The sequence below is a fragment of the Trachypithecus francoisi genome, unplaced genomic scaffold, assembly GCF_009764315.1.
Source record: "Trachypithecus francoisi isolate TF-2019V2 unplaced genomic scaffold, Tfra_2.0 Lachesis_group9, whole genome shotgun sequence".
In the NCBI taxonomy this organism is placed as follows: Eukaryota; Metazoa; Chordata; class Mammalia; order Primates; family Cercopithecidae; genus Trachypithecus; species Trachypithecus francoisi.
Window position 1 is genome coordinate 60,412,268 of NW_022681474.1, and position 17,033 is coordinate 60,429,300.

The 17,033-nt window shown below is 32.9% G+C and overlaps 1 protein-coding gene across 1 annotated transcript in view; it reads right to left on the minus strand.

Moving 5' to 3' along the window:
• The window catches only part of ANKRD30A (ankyrin repeat domain 30A), a 159,289-nt gene that overhangs the window by 42,445 nt on the left and 99,811 nt on the right, over nt 1-17,033 (minus strand). The window contains exons 30-32 of the mRNA XM_033208467.1: nt 11,751-11,964; nt 10,253-10,436; nt 8,280-9,197 (exon numbers count right to left, since the gene is read on the minus strand). Of these exons, the coding sequence (XP_033064358.1) occupies nt 8,280-9,197; nt 10,253-10,436; nt 11,751-11,964 (1,316 nt within the window). The remainder of the gene's footprint in view (nt 1-8,279; nt 9,198-10,252; nt 10,437-11,750; nt 11,965-17,033) is intronic.

Here is a 17,033-nt window from a genome sequence, read left to right on the forward strand (position 1 = left end):
TCTTGTCTCTGTAAGCTTTACTTCCCATCATGTCATGGAGTCAGCAAGGAATAAGCTGGCCATGGAATCTTTCAAGAAACAAAAAGCAAAGATGTTTCTCTATATTGAACTTTTATTATGCATGATAATATATAGCTGGTAATATGCAAAATGATTGAAAAAGAGTTCTCATATAAGTTGATTTGGTACTGGCATAGGAATAGAGAGATCAATGTTTTAGAATTTAGAATCCAAAAATAGACCTGCACATGTATGGTCAATTGATTTTCAACCAGGATAACAAAATTACTACATGAGAAAAGAATAGCATTTTCAACAAATGGTTCTGGGACAAATGGATATCCATATGCAAAAGAATAAAGTTGGCGTCCCAGCAAATACTGTATTTAAAATTTATCTGAAAATAAAATAGCTAAATTTAAGAGCTAAAACTACAAGTTTCTTCGAAGAAAAGACAGGAATAAATCTTTGTGACTACATTTGGCAGTAGCTTCTTAGATATAACAACTCAAAATATGGATTAACATTATAATTTAAAGCTGTGGTGCTTGAAAATATACTAACAGTAAAGTAAAAAGGCAAGCCACTGAGTAGGAGAAAATATTTGAAAACTGTATTTCTCTTAGAAAACTTATATCTAGGATATATAAAGAACACTTACCATTCAGAAAGAAAAAGATGGCCCAATTAGAAAATGGGCAAAGGAAAGAAATATACATTACTCCAAAAAAGATATACACATGGCTAAGATGCACATTAAAACAAGATTAAAATAATTAGTCATTAGGGAATGCAAATCAAAGCCATAGAGGGGTGCCACTTCCCACCACTAGCATGAAATCACCCCTGGTAAAAATGTGGAGAAATTAGAACCCTCATACTGCTCATGAAAAATGGTATAGCTGCTTTGGAAAATGTACAGGCATAAAGTTAAACATAGACTACCAAATGACTCTTCAATTCCACCCCTAAGTACACACCCAAGAGACACGAAAACATATGCAAACACAAAAACTTAGACATAAAAGTTCAAGGCAGCATTATTAATAATAGCCCAAAATGGAAACAACCTAAAGATCTATCAACTGATGTGTGGGTAGATAAAATGTTTGTTATATCTAAACAATGAAATATACTCAACAATAAGAAGAAATGAAGTGCCGATACTTGCTACAACAGAGGACCCTGAAAATGTTATGCTAAGTGAAAGAATCCAGTCACAAAAGGCCACATACTGTGATTTGAACAAGATAAAGCTTCCTGAACAGGCAAATACATACAAACAAAGTAGATCGGTGGTTCCCTAGAACTGAGCAAGGAATGGGAAACCGGTGGGTGACAAAAAATGTAGAATTTCTTTTAAGAGTGATAAAAATATTCCAGAATAGATTGTGCTGATGATTGTATAACTCTGTGAAAATACTAAAAGCCACTGAACTGTGCACTTTCAAAGAGTGAATTGCATGGCATATTAATTATACCTCAATAAAATTGTTACCAGGAAAATCGCTTTGATACTAGTGACTTGAAGTCGTCACAGGATGGTGTACTGCTTGCTTTTATATCATTGGCCAGGCTTTAAGACACAGAATGAGCAGTATGCCCATCTTATAGAAAAAGAATACATTAAACATGTATTCTTTCCATTAGAATCAAGTCCATAAAATTAAAAAACAAATCTCTTTCACTTCTCAAAGCACTGACAGATTTTTATTTCCCCAAAGTATTTGGGTACTTCTTTTGGTCCCAAAATGTACTTGATGTGTTAGCTTATTCATCTGAATATCCATTTCAAGTAGACCAGTTTTAAAATCTGCATGGAAATTAAGCTTTCCATTTTCACATTCCTTTAACTTCTTTTCTGTCATTTCTAAAAGCTCCTTATATCTGCAGGCATGTACAGAATGACTAAATCAAAATGTTCCAGACTAATATTTAATAATTTCTTAAACAAACGTGTTCTAACCTACGAAGAAACAAATCAATAAATTATGACCCTCTCTCCTTTGTTTCAATGTAACACAGTTTGAAAACATTCTAACAAAATTTAACTTTATGTAAGTAATATGAAGAAAATTTTACAACATATATGACAGATAAAGGATTGATATTATAACCATATATAGAGTTTTTATAAATAAACTATTAATGTTTATTTTAGTATTTGGTTGGGGGAAAAGTAATCATGATTTTTGAACCACAATTACTTTTGTACCAACCTAATATGTTAATATAAAATACTAACCTATTATTAAATACAAGTTTTCACTCAGAGATCAGCATCAAAGGGGAAAAGCATATTTATATGTGAATGTTTGCAAAAGACACAAAAATACATTTTTGATACATTTTGACCACAGTCTATAGGAAGAAAAGAATACACACACACAAATTATCACAAAAATTATTCAAAGTAGAATAGAAAGAAAAGAAAACAGTCTGAGTTGAGGAGGGAAAAGGAAATGAGAGATCATGTGAAGACTTAACGACAGTTGTAGGAAGAGATCTAAAGATCTTTGCTAGAACAGTGCTAACAAAGTGAAAGGCATCCAAAACCATGCAGAGAAAGATGAGAGAAAAATATTAATTTGAATCAGAGAACAAATTAAAGTTCTCAGCAAAGAGAAAAGCAGCCATGTTGGGGGCTTCAAAGGCACTGAGGAAAATTCTGTTTTTAATCTCGGTGGCAGAAACATAATTACTCATTTTACTCTTTTTTAGGTAATATATATTTTTATTATAACATATATATACATATATGTGTATATATACACATGTGTGTGTGTGTGTATCAAAAACAGCAGAAGTTTAGTGATACATATACATAACTCACATATGCATGGGAGGTACCAGCAGAAAATAAGTAAATACGGCTGGGCGCGGTGGCTCAAGCCTGTAATCCCAGCACTTTGGGAGGCCGAGACGGGCAGATCACGAGGTCAGGAGATTGAGACCATCCTGGCTAACATGGTGAAACCCCGTCTCTACTAAAAAAATACAAAAAAAACTAGCCGGGCGAGGTGGCGGGCACCTGTAGTCCCAGCTACTCGGGAGGCTGACGCAGGAGAATGGCGTAAACTCGGGAGGTGGAGCTTGCAGTGAGCTGAGATCCCGCCACTGCACTCCAGCCCGGGTGACAGAGCGAGACTCCGTCTCAAAAAAAACGAAAATAAGTAAATATCCATAATATATTTAAAAACTAAACAGAATCAAAGAGACTGAAATAAACGTTAATCGAGATTTTTGATGATGTTTAAAAACAACAAGGACAGATTTTCAGATATTAAAGAACAGCAGATATGCACATTACCACCAGGAAGATTACCAAATACAAACATATCTTCAGAAATAAAAATTCAAAGTAGATAATGAAGAGAGCAGTTGACATTATATGCCAAAGGCATTGTCATTATTGTTTTCAAAATCATTAAAGAATAAGAGTGTGATATTTAGGTATTCAAAAAAAGTTGCAGTTTATGCTGTGACTCTGATAAAGCATTAAGACTGAATAATTTGTTTAATTATAAAAATGCAGATATAGGTAAAACTTGTATCTCAATTTTAATAAATATATTGAAATTATAGTTAATATATATTTTTAAAGTTCTAAAATATTGAAACCTTATCCAGTTATTTCTTTTCCTAATTCATTTTTTCTGTATTTCCCAATCCAAATTATGCTCCAGAGATTGCATTAAGTCACAGTACATTCATTTAATTTCTCTTTTCTATCTCCAGTCTTTTAAAGAAATTAAATTATTATTAAAACTCTAGAGACACTCTTCTTTCCTAAAAATATTATTTCTCTTGGGTTCATGAGTTATATATATGTAAACCATTTTATAACATGTAGTTATATACTTTATTCTGATAATGACAGATTGAAACATAACCTTTTTTAAAACAACCCAAAATGATTTGTACTTTCATTAGTATCATTTGCAGAATTTAAACTGCCAAAATTTATTTGGTAAAAAAGTTTTTATGCATAAAATACTAAATGCTAACAATAAGTGAAAAAATAAGTAGTTATATTTATATTTTGGTGCCAAAGATGACCTCAAAGCATTGTCATCAATAGTTCACAATACTCCAGGTTTGTTCATTCAGATCTAAGAAAGATAATTTTTTGAAAGCTCTCATTTGGTCCCCACAACATTTCTTATTCTTACCTAACTTCAGGATAAGGTAACTATGCTCATTCTCTGTAAGCATTCTTTTATGGTTTTTTGATTTTTCTTTTTTTATTAACCATTTTTCACTAGATAAAGTTTATGTGTTTTCTATGTTTCTCATTCTCAATATTGTCAACTTAATAATGCATTTATCAAGATGTAACGCCATTGCAAACTGAGGAGACCTTGTACTGTGGGTTGAAAATCCCTACTCTAAAATCTGAAGCTTCAAAATCTGAAACTTTTAAAATGCACATATAATTTTTCTCAACAGTCAGAAAAAATTTGAGTATTGACTACAACAATTCTCCTCTATTAGAGTGGTTTCTGTTTTATATTTATTGATTGAAATATATTTCGAATAAAACTATTATGTCAATGTCTAAAAAATAAATTATCAGTATAATACATTTAATTGTGTTGTAACAACTGGTAAGATAGAATATTTTCAATTTATACAGTAACAAGTAGCCTGTATGTCAGATATAATCCTCGGCTTAGGCAAATTTATAATAAGACATGATTATGTCTCATGAAAAAATAAAGCAATGTACAATTGAAAGTTAAATTGTTCTGCAGCAACTAGAAAACACATCCTGAAGCATAAGGTCAATGAGAGTCAGAACAGTCAGAGAAAGCTTCATGAAAATGGAAAATGTGTCCACCAAGTCTGAATGAAGGAGGACAGATGAACAAAAACTGAAAATGGAAGAACAGCATGAGGAAGGCAGAGAGATAAGGAAATCGGCCCAATTAAGTAAATACAAAATCCAGTGGCAGAGAAATAAAAACATAGGTCCACACAATAACTTGTAAGTGAATGCTTATAGCAGCATTATTCATAATAGCCAAAAGGAGACACAGCCTAAAGATCTATCGACTGGTGAATGAATAGCTGCTGTAGCCATGCAATAGAGTATTATTGGACAGTAAATAAAAATGAAATACTGACATGTACTACAAAATAGATGAACCTTAAAAACACTACGCTAAGTAAGAGAAACTGCTCATTAAACACTACAAACTGTATGATTCCATTTCTATGAAATGTTCGGAACGGGAAAATCTATAAAGAGAAAAATTAGATGATGGTTGCCTAGGACTGGGGAAGGTGGAGAAACATAGGAGTGAATGGTGGGGATGACTAAGACATGCGAAGTTTCTCTTTAGGGTGATGACAATGTTCTGAAAATGATTGTGGTGATGGTTATACAACATTGTGAATATATTAAGAGACACTGGGCCGGGCGCGGTGGCTCAAGCCTGTAATCCCAGCACTTTGGGAGGCCGAGACGGGCGGATCACGAGGTCAGGAGATCGAGACCATCCTGGCTAACACGGTGAAACCCCGTCTCTACTAAAAATACAAAAACTAGCCGGGCGAGGTGGTGGGCGCCTGTGGTCCCAGCTACTCGGGAGGCTGAGGCAGGAGAATGGCGTGAACCGGGAGGCGGAGCTTGCAGTGAGCTGAGATCCGGCCACTGCACTCCAGACCGGGCGACAGAGCAAGACTCCGTCTCCAAAAAAAAAAAAAAAAAAAAAAAAAAGAGACACTGAGTTGTACAACTTAAATGTGTGAACTGTATGATACATGAATTTTTTCCCAATAAAGTTCCTTTTTAAACATCCAATGGCAGTATCAAGATAATTTCCTTTATTTTCTATTTTGAATATGCCTACTACACATGATCTAAATATGTATATGTTTATACAATATAATTAAAAAGAAAAAATAAAAGAATTGCCTAGCTATTCAAATACTGTGTATATTAACCTAAACATTTGCATTTTGGAGAGTAGTATAATGTCCTTGGCATCCATTCACAAAAGTGGAGCTAAGAAATAAGATAATTTTCTGGAATATTCCATTACACATTCTTCTCTGATTAAATATGGCTTGCCTCACCATGGCAACATAAATCACTGAAAAATACTGTTAATCTGAAGAATAGTCTCTCAACTTGTGGGATAAACAATGTATAATTCTTACTCTTCTTAAGTGTAAATATTATGAAAAAATATGTAATTATAAGAAAAACATTGCAGAATGACAGCCACAGTTTTTAAAATAAGCACATTAAAAATAGAATTGTAATCAAACTAATTATAATGAACATATAAAAGAAGTCTTCCCATGGAAATTAGTATCATAAAACAATTTATATTATTTAACCAGCTATAGATTCACTGTTGGCATGTTACATTTAATACATACTTGACTTTTGACTTGAAATTATTTCTTCATTAAATCCTACATCTTACCTTTGAGATTAATGTGTTAATGTGATGTAAGTTCTAGTGAAGTCTCAGACACACACTGTTTATTGAGATCAGCCAATTGTTTTTGAAGTTGTCTCACAATGACCTGACAAGACATATTTGTTATTGATTTTGTAAATCATCTTATCAAATTAACAATATTTACTTTAAAAAATCCCCAAATATATTGATTCAGCTTATTTTCTTCATTTGTACACATTGCTGCTTATTACTTAATCCACTCAAGGACAAAAGAAGGTGTTATCTTCCTGCCAAACTGGTAGTCTCTCACTAGACACCAGATTTATCTCACTAGTCATTTGTCCACTAATGAATCTGCAATGCTTCACAACCTACTGAAGTCTCAAAAAAATATGTGAGCAGGACTAGTGGGGGTAAATTCTACACACAGTGGAATGCTTTCCTTCTTTTTTATTAGCAACACAAATCAACATCAAAGTTCCTCACATATTCAATCACCTGCTGAAATTTTTCCAATAGATTTCTATCTCAGAATAAAATTATTTTTATTTGAAAGCCTTTAGAGACCCTAGGTAACCTACTCTCCACATCTCTCCTGACCTCAGCTGCTATGTTTCTCTTCTCTACTTTCTTCGCTTATTTTGTACTATACATGAACACTGCCATCCCACATGAATTGTAAAATGGGGATCCAATGCAAAGCTAATAAATCACAGATAGCTACAATGACCTTTCTCTGGGACATGATAGTCTTTGAGCCTTGAAATAGAAATTATGAGCAAATTATTTGTAACAATATTCAAAGTAAGTTATAAACACTAGTGGGGTGATTAAATCAAATTTGATTTTGTAAAATTCACTACATTTGTCCTAAGGTATTATTTAATAAAATGCAGATGTCTTTAAAAAATTGAGAGGTTATAACAATACATAATTTGAGATTCAAATATGTTCAGATTTAAGTCAAATTGACATAAATGAAAATAAAATTATATCAACTAAAATATACAGAAAGCTACTGAAAAAAAGTATTATTACAAGATGCAGAAATGTACACTTCAAAATATACTTCAAATACACTTCAGTTCCTCTGGAAAATTTATAATTAATTGTCAAAGTAGACTGCTGAACTGAATCTTAATTTCAAAATACTAATTGCTGATACGGGCATTCCCATTTATCTGCTTCAATGTGGTCATAAAATGTGGCCACAAAGAGACATTAAAACCTTTATTTCAACAGTAAAAACCAATGTCATTAATGTTCATCTATTAAAAATCTTAAACTTAAAATTCTTTTTTTTTTTTTTTTTTGAGACGGAGTCTCGCTCTGTCGCCCAGGCTGGAGTGCAGTGGCCGGATCTCGGCTCACTGCAAGCTCGGTCTCCCGGGTTTATGCCATTCTCCTGCCTCAGCCTCCCGAGTAGCTGGGACTACAGGCGCCCACCACCTCGCGTGGCTAGTTTTTTTGTATTTTTAGTAGAGACAGGGTTTCACCGTGTTAGCCAGGATAGTCTCGATCTCCTGACCTCGTGATCCGCCCCTCTCGGCCTCCCAAAGTGCTGGGATTACAGGCTTGAGCCACTGCGCCCGGCCAAACTTAAAATTTCATCAGTGACACAATGTTTTTACTCAAAGTGTAACGTCTCTCTCAGCTTTAACTTTCATTTGGTGGAGATGAGGCATGTTTCTAAGCTGACATAGTAAGTATATTTATCATCTATTTTTATATATATATAGAATATATATATATATATATATATATATATATTTTTTAACTAGATTCAGCATTTAACCAACGCCACATATGCTTTAAATTTTCTTTCAGGAAGGTTGACAAGTATTTATATTTTTTGATACTTACTTCTCTTTCTTCTTTCTCTTTTTCATATTTATATATACGGTCTTTTAAATGGTTACTGTAATTAAATACTTCCTCATTTTTCTTTTTTAGGAGATGATGTTGCATTTTCCTCTTAAGAAGCTGAGTATTAATTGTTATCTTGCTTTTGTTATCAGCTTTCTTATGTGCATGAACTAATTGCTGTCGAAGCCACATATTTTTGCTTTGTAGCTGAAATAATTTCTGCTCCAGAGACTCCTGCTCTTCATTGTGTATGTTCACATTATCTTGTTCATTTTGATACATGTGTTCAGCTTTCTTCATTTGATATTGTGTTTCATCTCGCTCTCTTTGTGCATGTTCTGAAACCAATGTATTTTCCCTCAGAGCATCTCTTGCATAATTGAGGTTAATTTTTACACTTTTGGATTTCCTTTGAGCTTCAGAAAGTGGTTGATGGAGCACCTCATTGTTATATATTGTATTATTCACATCAACATTGATTTTGTCTTGCAAACAAGCATCTCCTGCCATGTGGAAAGCAAGTCCTTGGCTTTTTCTTGATGTCACAATTTGATCACGGTCTTGTACAGCAGAAGCCAGTCTAGGATGGTATGATTCAATTTCTCTCTCCAGTATTTCTTTGTCTTGTTTTTCCTTTAATTTTGAAGTGAGCATTGTGTTTTCAGCCATCAGAACTTTAAGCTGCCCACTATATTGAGATGCCCTTTTTGTTAATGTTTTCTCTTTCAGTTTTAGAGTCATTTGAAGTTCAGCATTCTTTTCTTTTAAAATCTTAATGTCCTTAAAGTATTTATTTTCCTTCTCCTGGTGTTGGTGTTTTAGTTTGGCTATTTCCAGTTTTAGCATGGCAATTTCCTTTTTCAACATGCAATTTTCATGTAAGAGAGCATTTTCATTTTCCTGAGTGTGAGAAACCTAAATAAAACAAAATAAACTTTTAGCTAGCAGTCAAAATGGCATATCATGGTTCCTCTGAAACTAAAGAATAACTTGTACATTTATACAATGAAAGGGTTTTTATAAGTAGGTATCAGTTGAAGAACCACTGAATTTTCTATAGAGAATAAATTCCCCAAAGTTCAAACACTTATTTGAAGACAATGAATTCATGAAAGTAAAAAAGAAATGACTAGAGAATTTTTAAGAGCCTCAGAATTGAAAAAAAATTTCCCTGAATTACAACAAACTCAACAGCATAAAATAAAAGATTAATCAATTTGACTGCCTACAAAAATTTGGTTTACACTCTGATGTCTAACTTATACAAGATCCCATACTAAGAGCCTTAGTGCTGCGTATATTTAGACAGATAAAATTTCCCAAAGTTCTTTCAGTTCCTTTTTCCTGAGAATATTCTCTATTCTATTTTTTAAAAATATATAGTTAATTTTAAGAATTATCTTTATGAATGTTTGATAAATTGAGACATTGTAACAAGCACTTTCAGTTATCACAATTCTGAAAGGAAAAGATTAAAAATATAAACAAGTTGTAGGATTTTCTCCCAGTCTTATGAGTCTACATCCAGGACATCTCCACCAAATTTCAGTTAATTCTACTGGGTAAATACGTAAATATAAAAGAAGTCTTCAATTTCAAAGACAAAAGAAAAACGATAAAATCTAGAGAGCCCTACATAGAAAACCATAAGTTTATTTACTATGACAATAAATTTTGCTTCCTCTTCATAATGTTTGAGTCAGTATTAAATGTTAACTATGTTGCTAGGAAAAAACTACTTACCAATAAATTATCACTAAGTATATGGTAGGGATAATCATTGTTTTCAAAAGCTCTTTGTACTGAAATAAGATACTACATGGATGTCATAATTTATAATAAATAACCATAGCTACAAAAGTGATAATTTTAAGATAACATTTTTGTTTGATTTAGACCTGAATAATTCATACTAAATCAGAGGGAAATAAAGTTAGAAATATAAAATTTTTATTTAGAGATTGATTTACCTGACTCAAATTACTTCTTACACTCTTCAATTCCATATCTTGTATTCTGAGAGCCTGTTCAAGTTCTTGTTTCACTTCTAACTCTTTCCTATGTTGCTCTTTGATTCTTCCTAATTTTTTCCTAATTTTTTCATTTAACATATTGGCATTTCTTCTCTTCTCTTCTTCTTGGTTTAAAGTCAATCTGCCATTAAACACACTTATCTTAAAATTCATTTTGTTAGAAAATGGAATTCACTTTGAGATATATTTATTCCTACATTGGTTTATTATTCCAATAAAATTTCTATATTCTTGAATTTTTTTTTCTTTCTAGTTCTCAGGTATTTATTACTCGAACCTCTTCCAAATGACATACATACTTGAAAAATAGTGAGGAAAGAACATCTTCTAGTTAGAAAGTTGCCGATATTGGTAACGACTGTTTCTGTAACTAGCAATGACTGTTATGGAAAAGAATACTGGAAGCTATCCAGCAAATTCATAAGCTGAAAATTACTTTTTAAAAATCTTACACAGTCAAAATTACTCCTCAATGAGGACAGATCATTTAGAGTTAACTGATTAAAGTGACTGATTAAAGTTAACTGGTTACTTTTTATTAACAAGTTTACTGATTTATTAGACATAAATATTCATACTTATAAAATATGGCAAGTATCCCTAAAAATAATTTTAATAGTAAAATCTCAGATTAGGTTAAATAGTCTAATATCTGTTATCCCATATATCTTTTGTTTCTTTTTTGAGTAATGCTTTAAATGTATCTGTTGATTATTATATATTTTATCAACAAATTTTAAATCTCTTTTATCACAAGACAGAATATAATACTTAAAGAATAAAAATAATATGCATTTAACATAGAACTCTGAATTAATTTTATTTATGTAGGAGAGCAAGAGATGTTGAATAAACTAATAAATTATTCTGTATTTTCTCTATATTCCATGCACATTAAAAGTGTATAATTAAAAGAAATTGATTTTTGGGGAGAAAAGAATGGCCATTTCACACTCTGTTTGTTGAGCTGTAAATGAATATAAATTTTCTTGAGAACAATTTAGAAGTAATGAACAAATAACTTCTTAAAAACTTCCTATAATTTAACCAAATATTTTTATATTGAAGAATTTATTCCAAGTCAATAATTAGAAAGGTAGAAAAATATTTGCATGCAGTTATGCCTTGCATCACTTATAATACAAAAATTTAAAAATCAAAAAAATTAATTTGTTAAGTAAGTTAAGTAAGGATTTCCAAATAATGGCCTTCTATATAGCCATTAAAATTGTGATTTAAATAAATATGCATTTAATTATCAGCAGAAGTATTCACATTTAAGAACTTGTATTATTTAAAAGAATTTGACACTCTACAAGACGGAGATTTTTTTCTCCAGTTAAACCTCAGAAGGTAAGTCAGCTATTACAAAAAGTATCCTACATAATTTTAGTATAAATAGTTGAAATATTTATTTAAAACTAGGATGTCATACCTCACACTGCAGAGCTCTTGTTCCCATTTAACTTTTTGATTCTCTAACTGTGATTTTATTTCTTTTGCTTCCGATAGTTCCTTTTTTAGTACACAAAGCTTATTTTTCATTCCTTCAATTTTTCCTGTAAGTTGCTCACAGTGATCTTTTTTAAGTTCCCTTGCTCTTTTACAAGAAGGAACTGCATCCAAGCTTTTTGATAGGCTAGTTGAATCTGTCTCAAGGAGGAGATAGAAATAAAATATATTAGTACTTTTGGGATATAAAGGGCTGCATATTTTAACAATCACTTATACACTGAACTACTGGGGGAAACTCACCTCTGATAATTCACATGGGTTCTTTTCTATTTCCCTAAGTGTCAGTTGGTCTCAGAAATAAAGGGAAAGAGTACAAAGAGAGAAATTTTAAAGCTGGGTGTCTGGGGGAGGCATCACATGTCAGCAGATGCCGTGATGCTCCCTGAGTCGTAAAACCAGCAAGTTCTTATTAGCGATTTTCAAAAGGGAAGGGGGAGTGTACAAATAGGGTGTGGGTCACAAAGATCACATGCTTCACAAGGTAATAAAATATCACAAAGCAAATGGAGGCAGAGTGAGATCACAGGACCACAGGACGGGCTGAAATTAAAATTGCTAATGAATTTTCAGGCACATATTGTCATCGATAATATCTTATCAGGAGACAGCATTTGAGAGGAGACAATTGGTCTGACCAAAATTTATTAGGTGGGAATTCCCTTGTCCTAATAAGCCCGGGAGCGCTATGGGAGACCGGGACTTATTTCGTCCCTTTGTCTATGACCATAAAAGACAGCCGCCCACAAAGTGGCCATTTTAGAGGCCACCCCTCAGGGACACATTCTCTTTCTTAGGGATGTTCCTTGCTGAGAAAAAGAATTCAGTGATAATTCTCCTATTTGCTTTTGAAAGAAGAGAAATATGGCTCTCTTCTGCCCGGCTCTCCAGCAGTCAGAGTTTAAGGTTATCTTCCTTGTTCTCTGAACATTGCTGTTATCCTGTTCTTTTTTCAAGGTGCCTAGATTTCATATTGTTCAAACACACATGCTCTACAAACAATTTGTGAGTTAATGCAATCATCACAGGGTCCTGAGGCGACATACATCCTCCTTAGCTTATGAAGATCATGGGATTAAGAGATCAAAGTAAAGACAGGCATAGGAAATCACAAGGGTATTGATTGAGGAAGTGATGTGTCCATGAAATCGTCACAATTTATGTTCAGAGACTGCAGTAAAGACAGGCATAAGAAATTATAAAAGTATTAATTTGGGGAACTAATAAATGTCCATGAAATCTTCACAATTTATATTCTTCTGCCTTGGCTTCAGCTGGTCCCTCTGTTTGGGGTCCCTGACTTCCCGCAACACCGAACAAATATATATTGATTTCCTACCATGTGGAAGGCATTATACTAAGCTCTGCAGATTAAACAGAAAAAAAAAAAAAAAAAAAAACCCTCTGCTCTTGTTTAGCTGAAAATATACTGAAAAACAAAGCCCCAGAAAAGTGGCAATTATAAATTCAGATAGATACTTTAAGAAAACAGATTGCTAAGAATAAGATATATACTAGGCCCACGGAAAATTCCCCTGAGGAATGTATGGCTACACTGTGGAAAGAAGACTGAAAAGGAAGCAGCTGAGCAAAGGGGGAAGAAAAGCATTTTATCCAGTGTGTGGCATGTGCTGAAGCTCTAGAGTAGTCTGCCAAGAGAGAACAACGGGTATTGATTTTTCTTCTTAGCTCAAATAACTAAAAATAAAACACATGATATACATTAAACATTTTTTTAGACACTGACCATTAGGCAAAGAAGATGATAATCCCTGAAAAACAGAAAAAAAATGGGAAACAAACCTTATGAATGTTTCAGCTTCCTGCCTTGACAGAGATTCCAAGACATGACACAGGAAGAAAAAACTGAAGTGGAACCTACCAGACTCTCTTGGTTACAGTGATGAAGCTTAGAGTTCTGGTAAAACCAAAGCAGAGAGACATTACAGAACAAAGCACTAAGGAGGAGAGAGAGAGATAGAAGCAACAGCAAGAAACCCCTAGAAACCCCCTCCCAGTATTTAGCAAAATAATAAAGATTGCATGTGAGCCAGAAAACTACCTCAGACCAAGCTGGGTCAGAGCGGCAGACTTATAAATTTAGAGAAAATCACACCTGGTGCCCACATAGTGGCAAGAAGAGTATCCATTTTTATAGATTTACCTCGAAGACTCAGACTTCACAGGAAAATGAATAGTCAGAAAGACCTTGCCTCAGGTGTGGGGAGTTAGCTCATACCATAAAAAGCAAAAATGAAAAGGATCAAGTTGTTTATAAGTATCTCAACTCTATTCTACAATAAAAATCAATAAGATAAGCAGAGCAATAGAAGATACTTTCAAAAACTAAATTGCACTTGTATAGATAAAAGTTACAATGCCAGAGATGAAAGCTACACTGAGTAGATATGAGCATAGATTGATTTGCCATCACGAAAGAAAAGATTCACAAATTTCAGACACTAGAGAACTATGAGCAAACTCCCAGCAGGTAATATATAAGTCCCCAAACAGGTAGGAGGAGAGACAGAATAAAACATTTGAGCAAAAATTGACTAAACATATTCTAAACTTAATGAAAGCTACAATCCCACAGATCCAGGCTGGAATCTGGCTGGAAGTGAAGAAATGAAAATACACAATTGTAATTTCTTATACCATCTATGATATGATATAATATTACTTGAAGGTGGGTTGTGATGAGGTAAATCAATACACTATAAATCCTAAAACAACCACTAAGACAGCAAAGCAAAGAGTTATACCTAATAACCAAATAAACTTATACCACAAAAAGATATGACTAAATCATAAAGAAATATAAAACTAGACCAATAACTAAAAAATATTATACCTATATATATACACATATAAAACTAAATCATAAAAATTACTAAACTAGTCTGAAGGAAGCAGATAAAGAACAAAGCAAAGAAGATCTGGGACTAATAGAAATCAAACAGCATGATAACAGACAACTTTTATCATATCAATAATTACATAATAAATTAAACTGGTCTAAAAACCACTGTTCAAAGGCAGATTGTTAGAATGGATATAAAAGTAAGATCTATCTGTATAATGCCTATAATAAATAAACTTTAAATATAAAGACAAAAATTGGTTAAAGATGAAACAAGATATACCACACTACCACTTGACAAAAGAAGGTTGAGGAAGAGTGGTTGTATTAATACCAAAGTACATTTCATAGCAAAACTATTACCAGCAATAAACAAACTCATTTTATAGTAACAAAGGGATCACTTAATCAAGAAAACATAACAATCCTAAATATTTATGTACATAATAACATAAATGCTTCAAAATACATGATACAAAAGTAGAACTGCAAAAGAAATGGACAAATGCCCAAGTATAGTCTAAAATTTCTAAACCCTTTACTCAAGTGGTAGAATAAGGAGGCGGAAAATCAGTAAGAATATGATAGACAACACCATTCTTCTGAAGTACTCAAAGACTATATTCTAGATCATATCTTAATAAAAGGATCAAGAAGGTTTTAAGTCATACAAAACATGTTACCTGACCCAAAAGCAATCAAATTAAAAATCAATAATAAAAATGTACCTGGAACAACTCAACCATTGCAAATTAAGTAACATACATCCAAATAACCCTGGGTTGGTTCAAAAAATAATAAAAAGGAAAATTAGAAAGTATTTTGAACTAACTTCAAATGAAAACACAACACATTAGATATTGTAAAATGCATCTACAACAGCGCTTAAATAAAAATTTTCAGCACTGAATGTCTATATTAGAAGACTCTCAAATAAATAATTTTGACTTTTACCTTAAGAAACTAAAAGAAGAAGAAGAAGAAAGTAAACTCAGTGGAAGCAGAGGACAGGAAATGATAAATATCTGTATTGGTTTGAATGTTTTTCTCCTTGCAATTTTCATATGCTAAAATCAAATCATAGAGATAGGAGTTTTTGGATGTAATTAGGTCACGAGGGCCAACCCTTCATAAATGGATTTAAGCTCTGATAGAAATAACCCCAGCAAGCCTCTTTAGCCTTTCTGCCATGTGAGGACACAGGGGAAAAGAATGTATCGATGAATCATGAAGTGGTACCTCTTCAGGCGTCAAATCTGATGATACCTTGGTCTTGAACTGTGCAGCTTCCAAAATTGTGAGAATTCAATTTATGTTGCTGATAAGCTCCCAACTATAGATTTTTAAAATAATAGGCAAAGAGAACTAAAACATCAGAGATGGAACTAATAAAACACAAAAATGATAGAAAACTTGAACAATACCAAACACTTTGAGAGGATCAATAAAAGCAAAAGTCTACCTAGCCAAACTAGCTCTTGAAAAGAAAAAGCTACAAATTACCAACTTTGAAAATGAGTTAATGTGACATTATTTCAGATTCTACAGATACTTAAAAACACAAGGTAATAATATAAAATTTATGTGAATAAACATGACAACTTAGAAAAGATTGACAAATTCATTGAAATGTGAAAATTACCAGCTGATCTTTGACAAAACTGAAAAAAAGCAATGGGGAAATAATTCCCTATTTAATAAATGATGTTGGGAAAGCTGGTTGGTCATATGCAGAAAACTGAAACTCGACCCCTTCCGTACACCTTATACAAAAATTAACTCAAGATGCATTAAAGACTAAAACATAAGACCTAAAACCATAAAAAGCCTAGAAGACAACCTAGTAAATACCATTCAGGACATAGGCACGGGCAAAGACTTCATGACTAAAACACTAAAAGCAATGGCAACAAAAGCCAACATTGACAAATGGGACTAAATTAAACTAAAGAGCTTTGGCACAGCAAAAGAAACTAGCATCAAAATGAACAAGCAACCTACAGAATGGGAGAAAATTTTTACAATCTACCCATCTGACACAGGGCTAATATCCAGAATCTACAAGAACTTAAACAAATTTATGAGAAAAAAAGAAACAACCCCATCAAAAACTGTGCAAAGGATATGAACAGATACTTCTCAAAAGAAGACATTCATGCAGCCAAGAGACACATGAAAAAATGCTCATCATCACTGGTCATCATAAAAATGCAAATCAAAACCACAATGAGATGCCATCTCATGCCAGTTAGAATGGTGGTCATTAAAAAATCAGGAAACAACAGATGCTGGAGAGGATATGGAGAAACAGGAACACTTACACTGTTGGTGGGAGTGAAAATT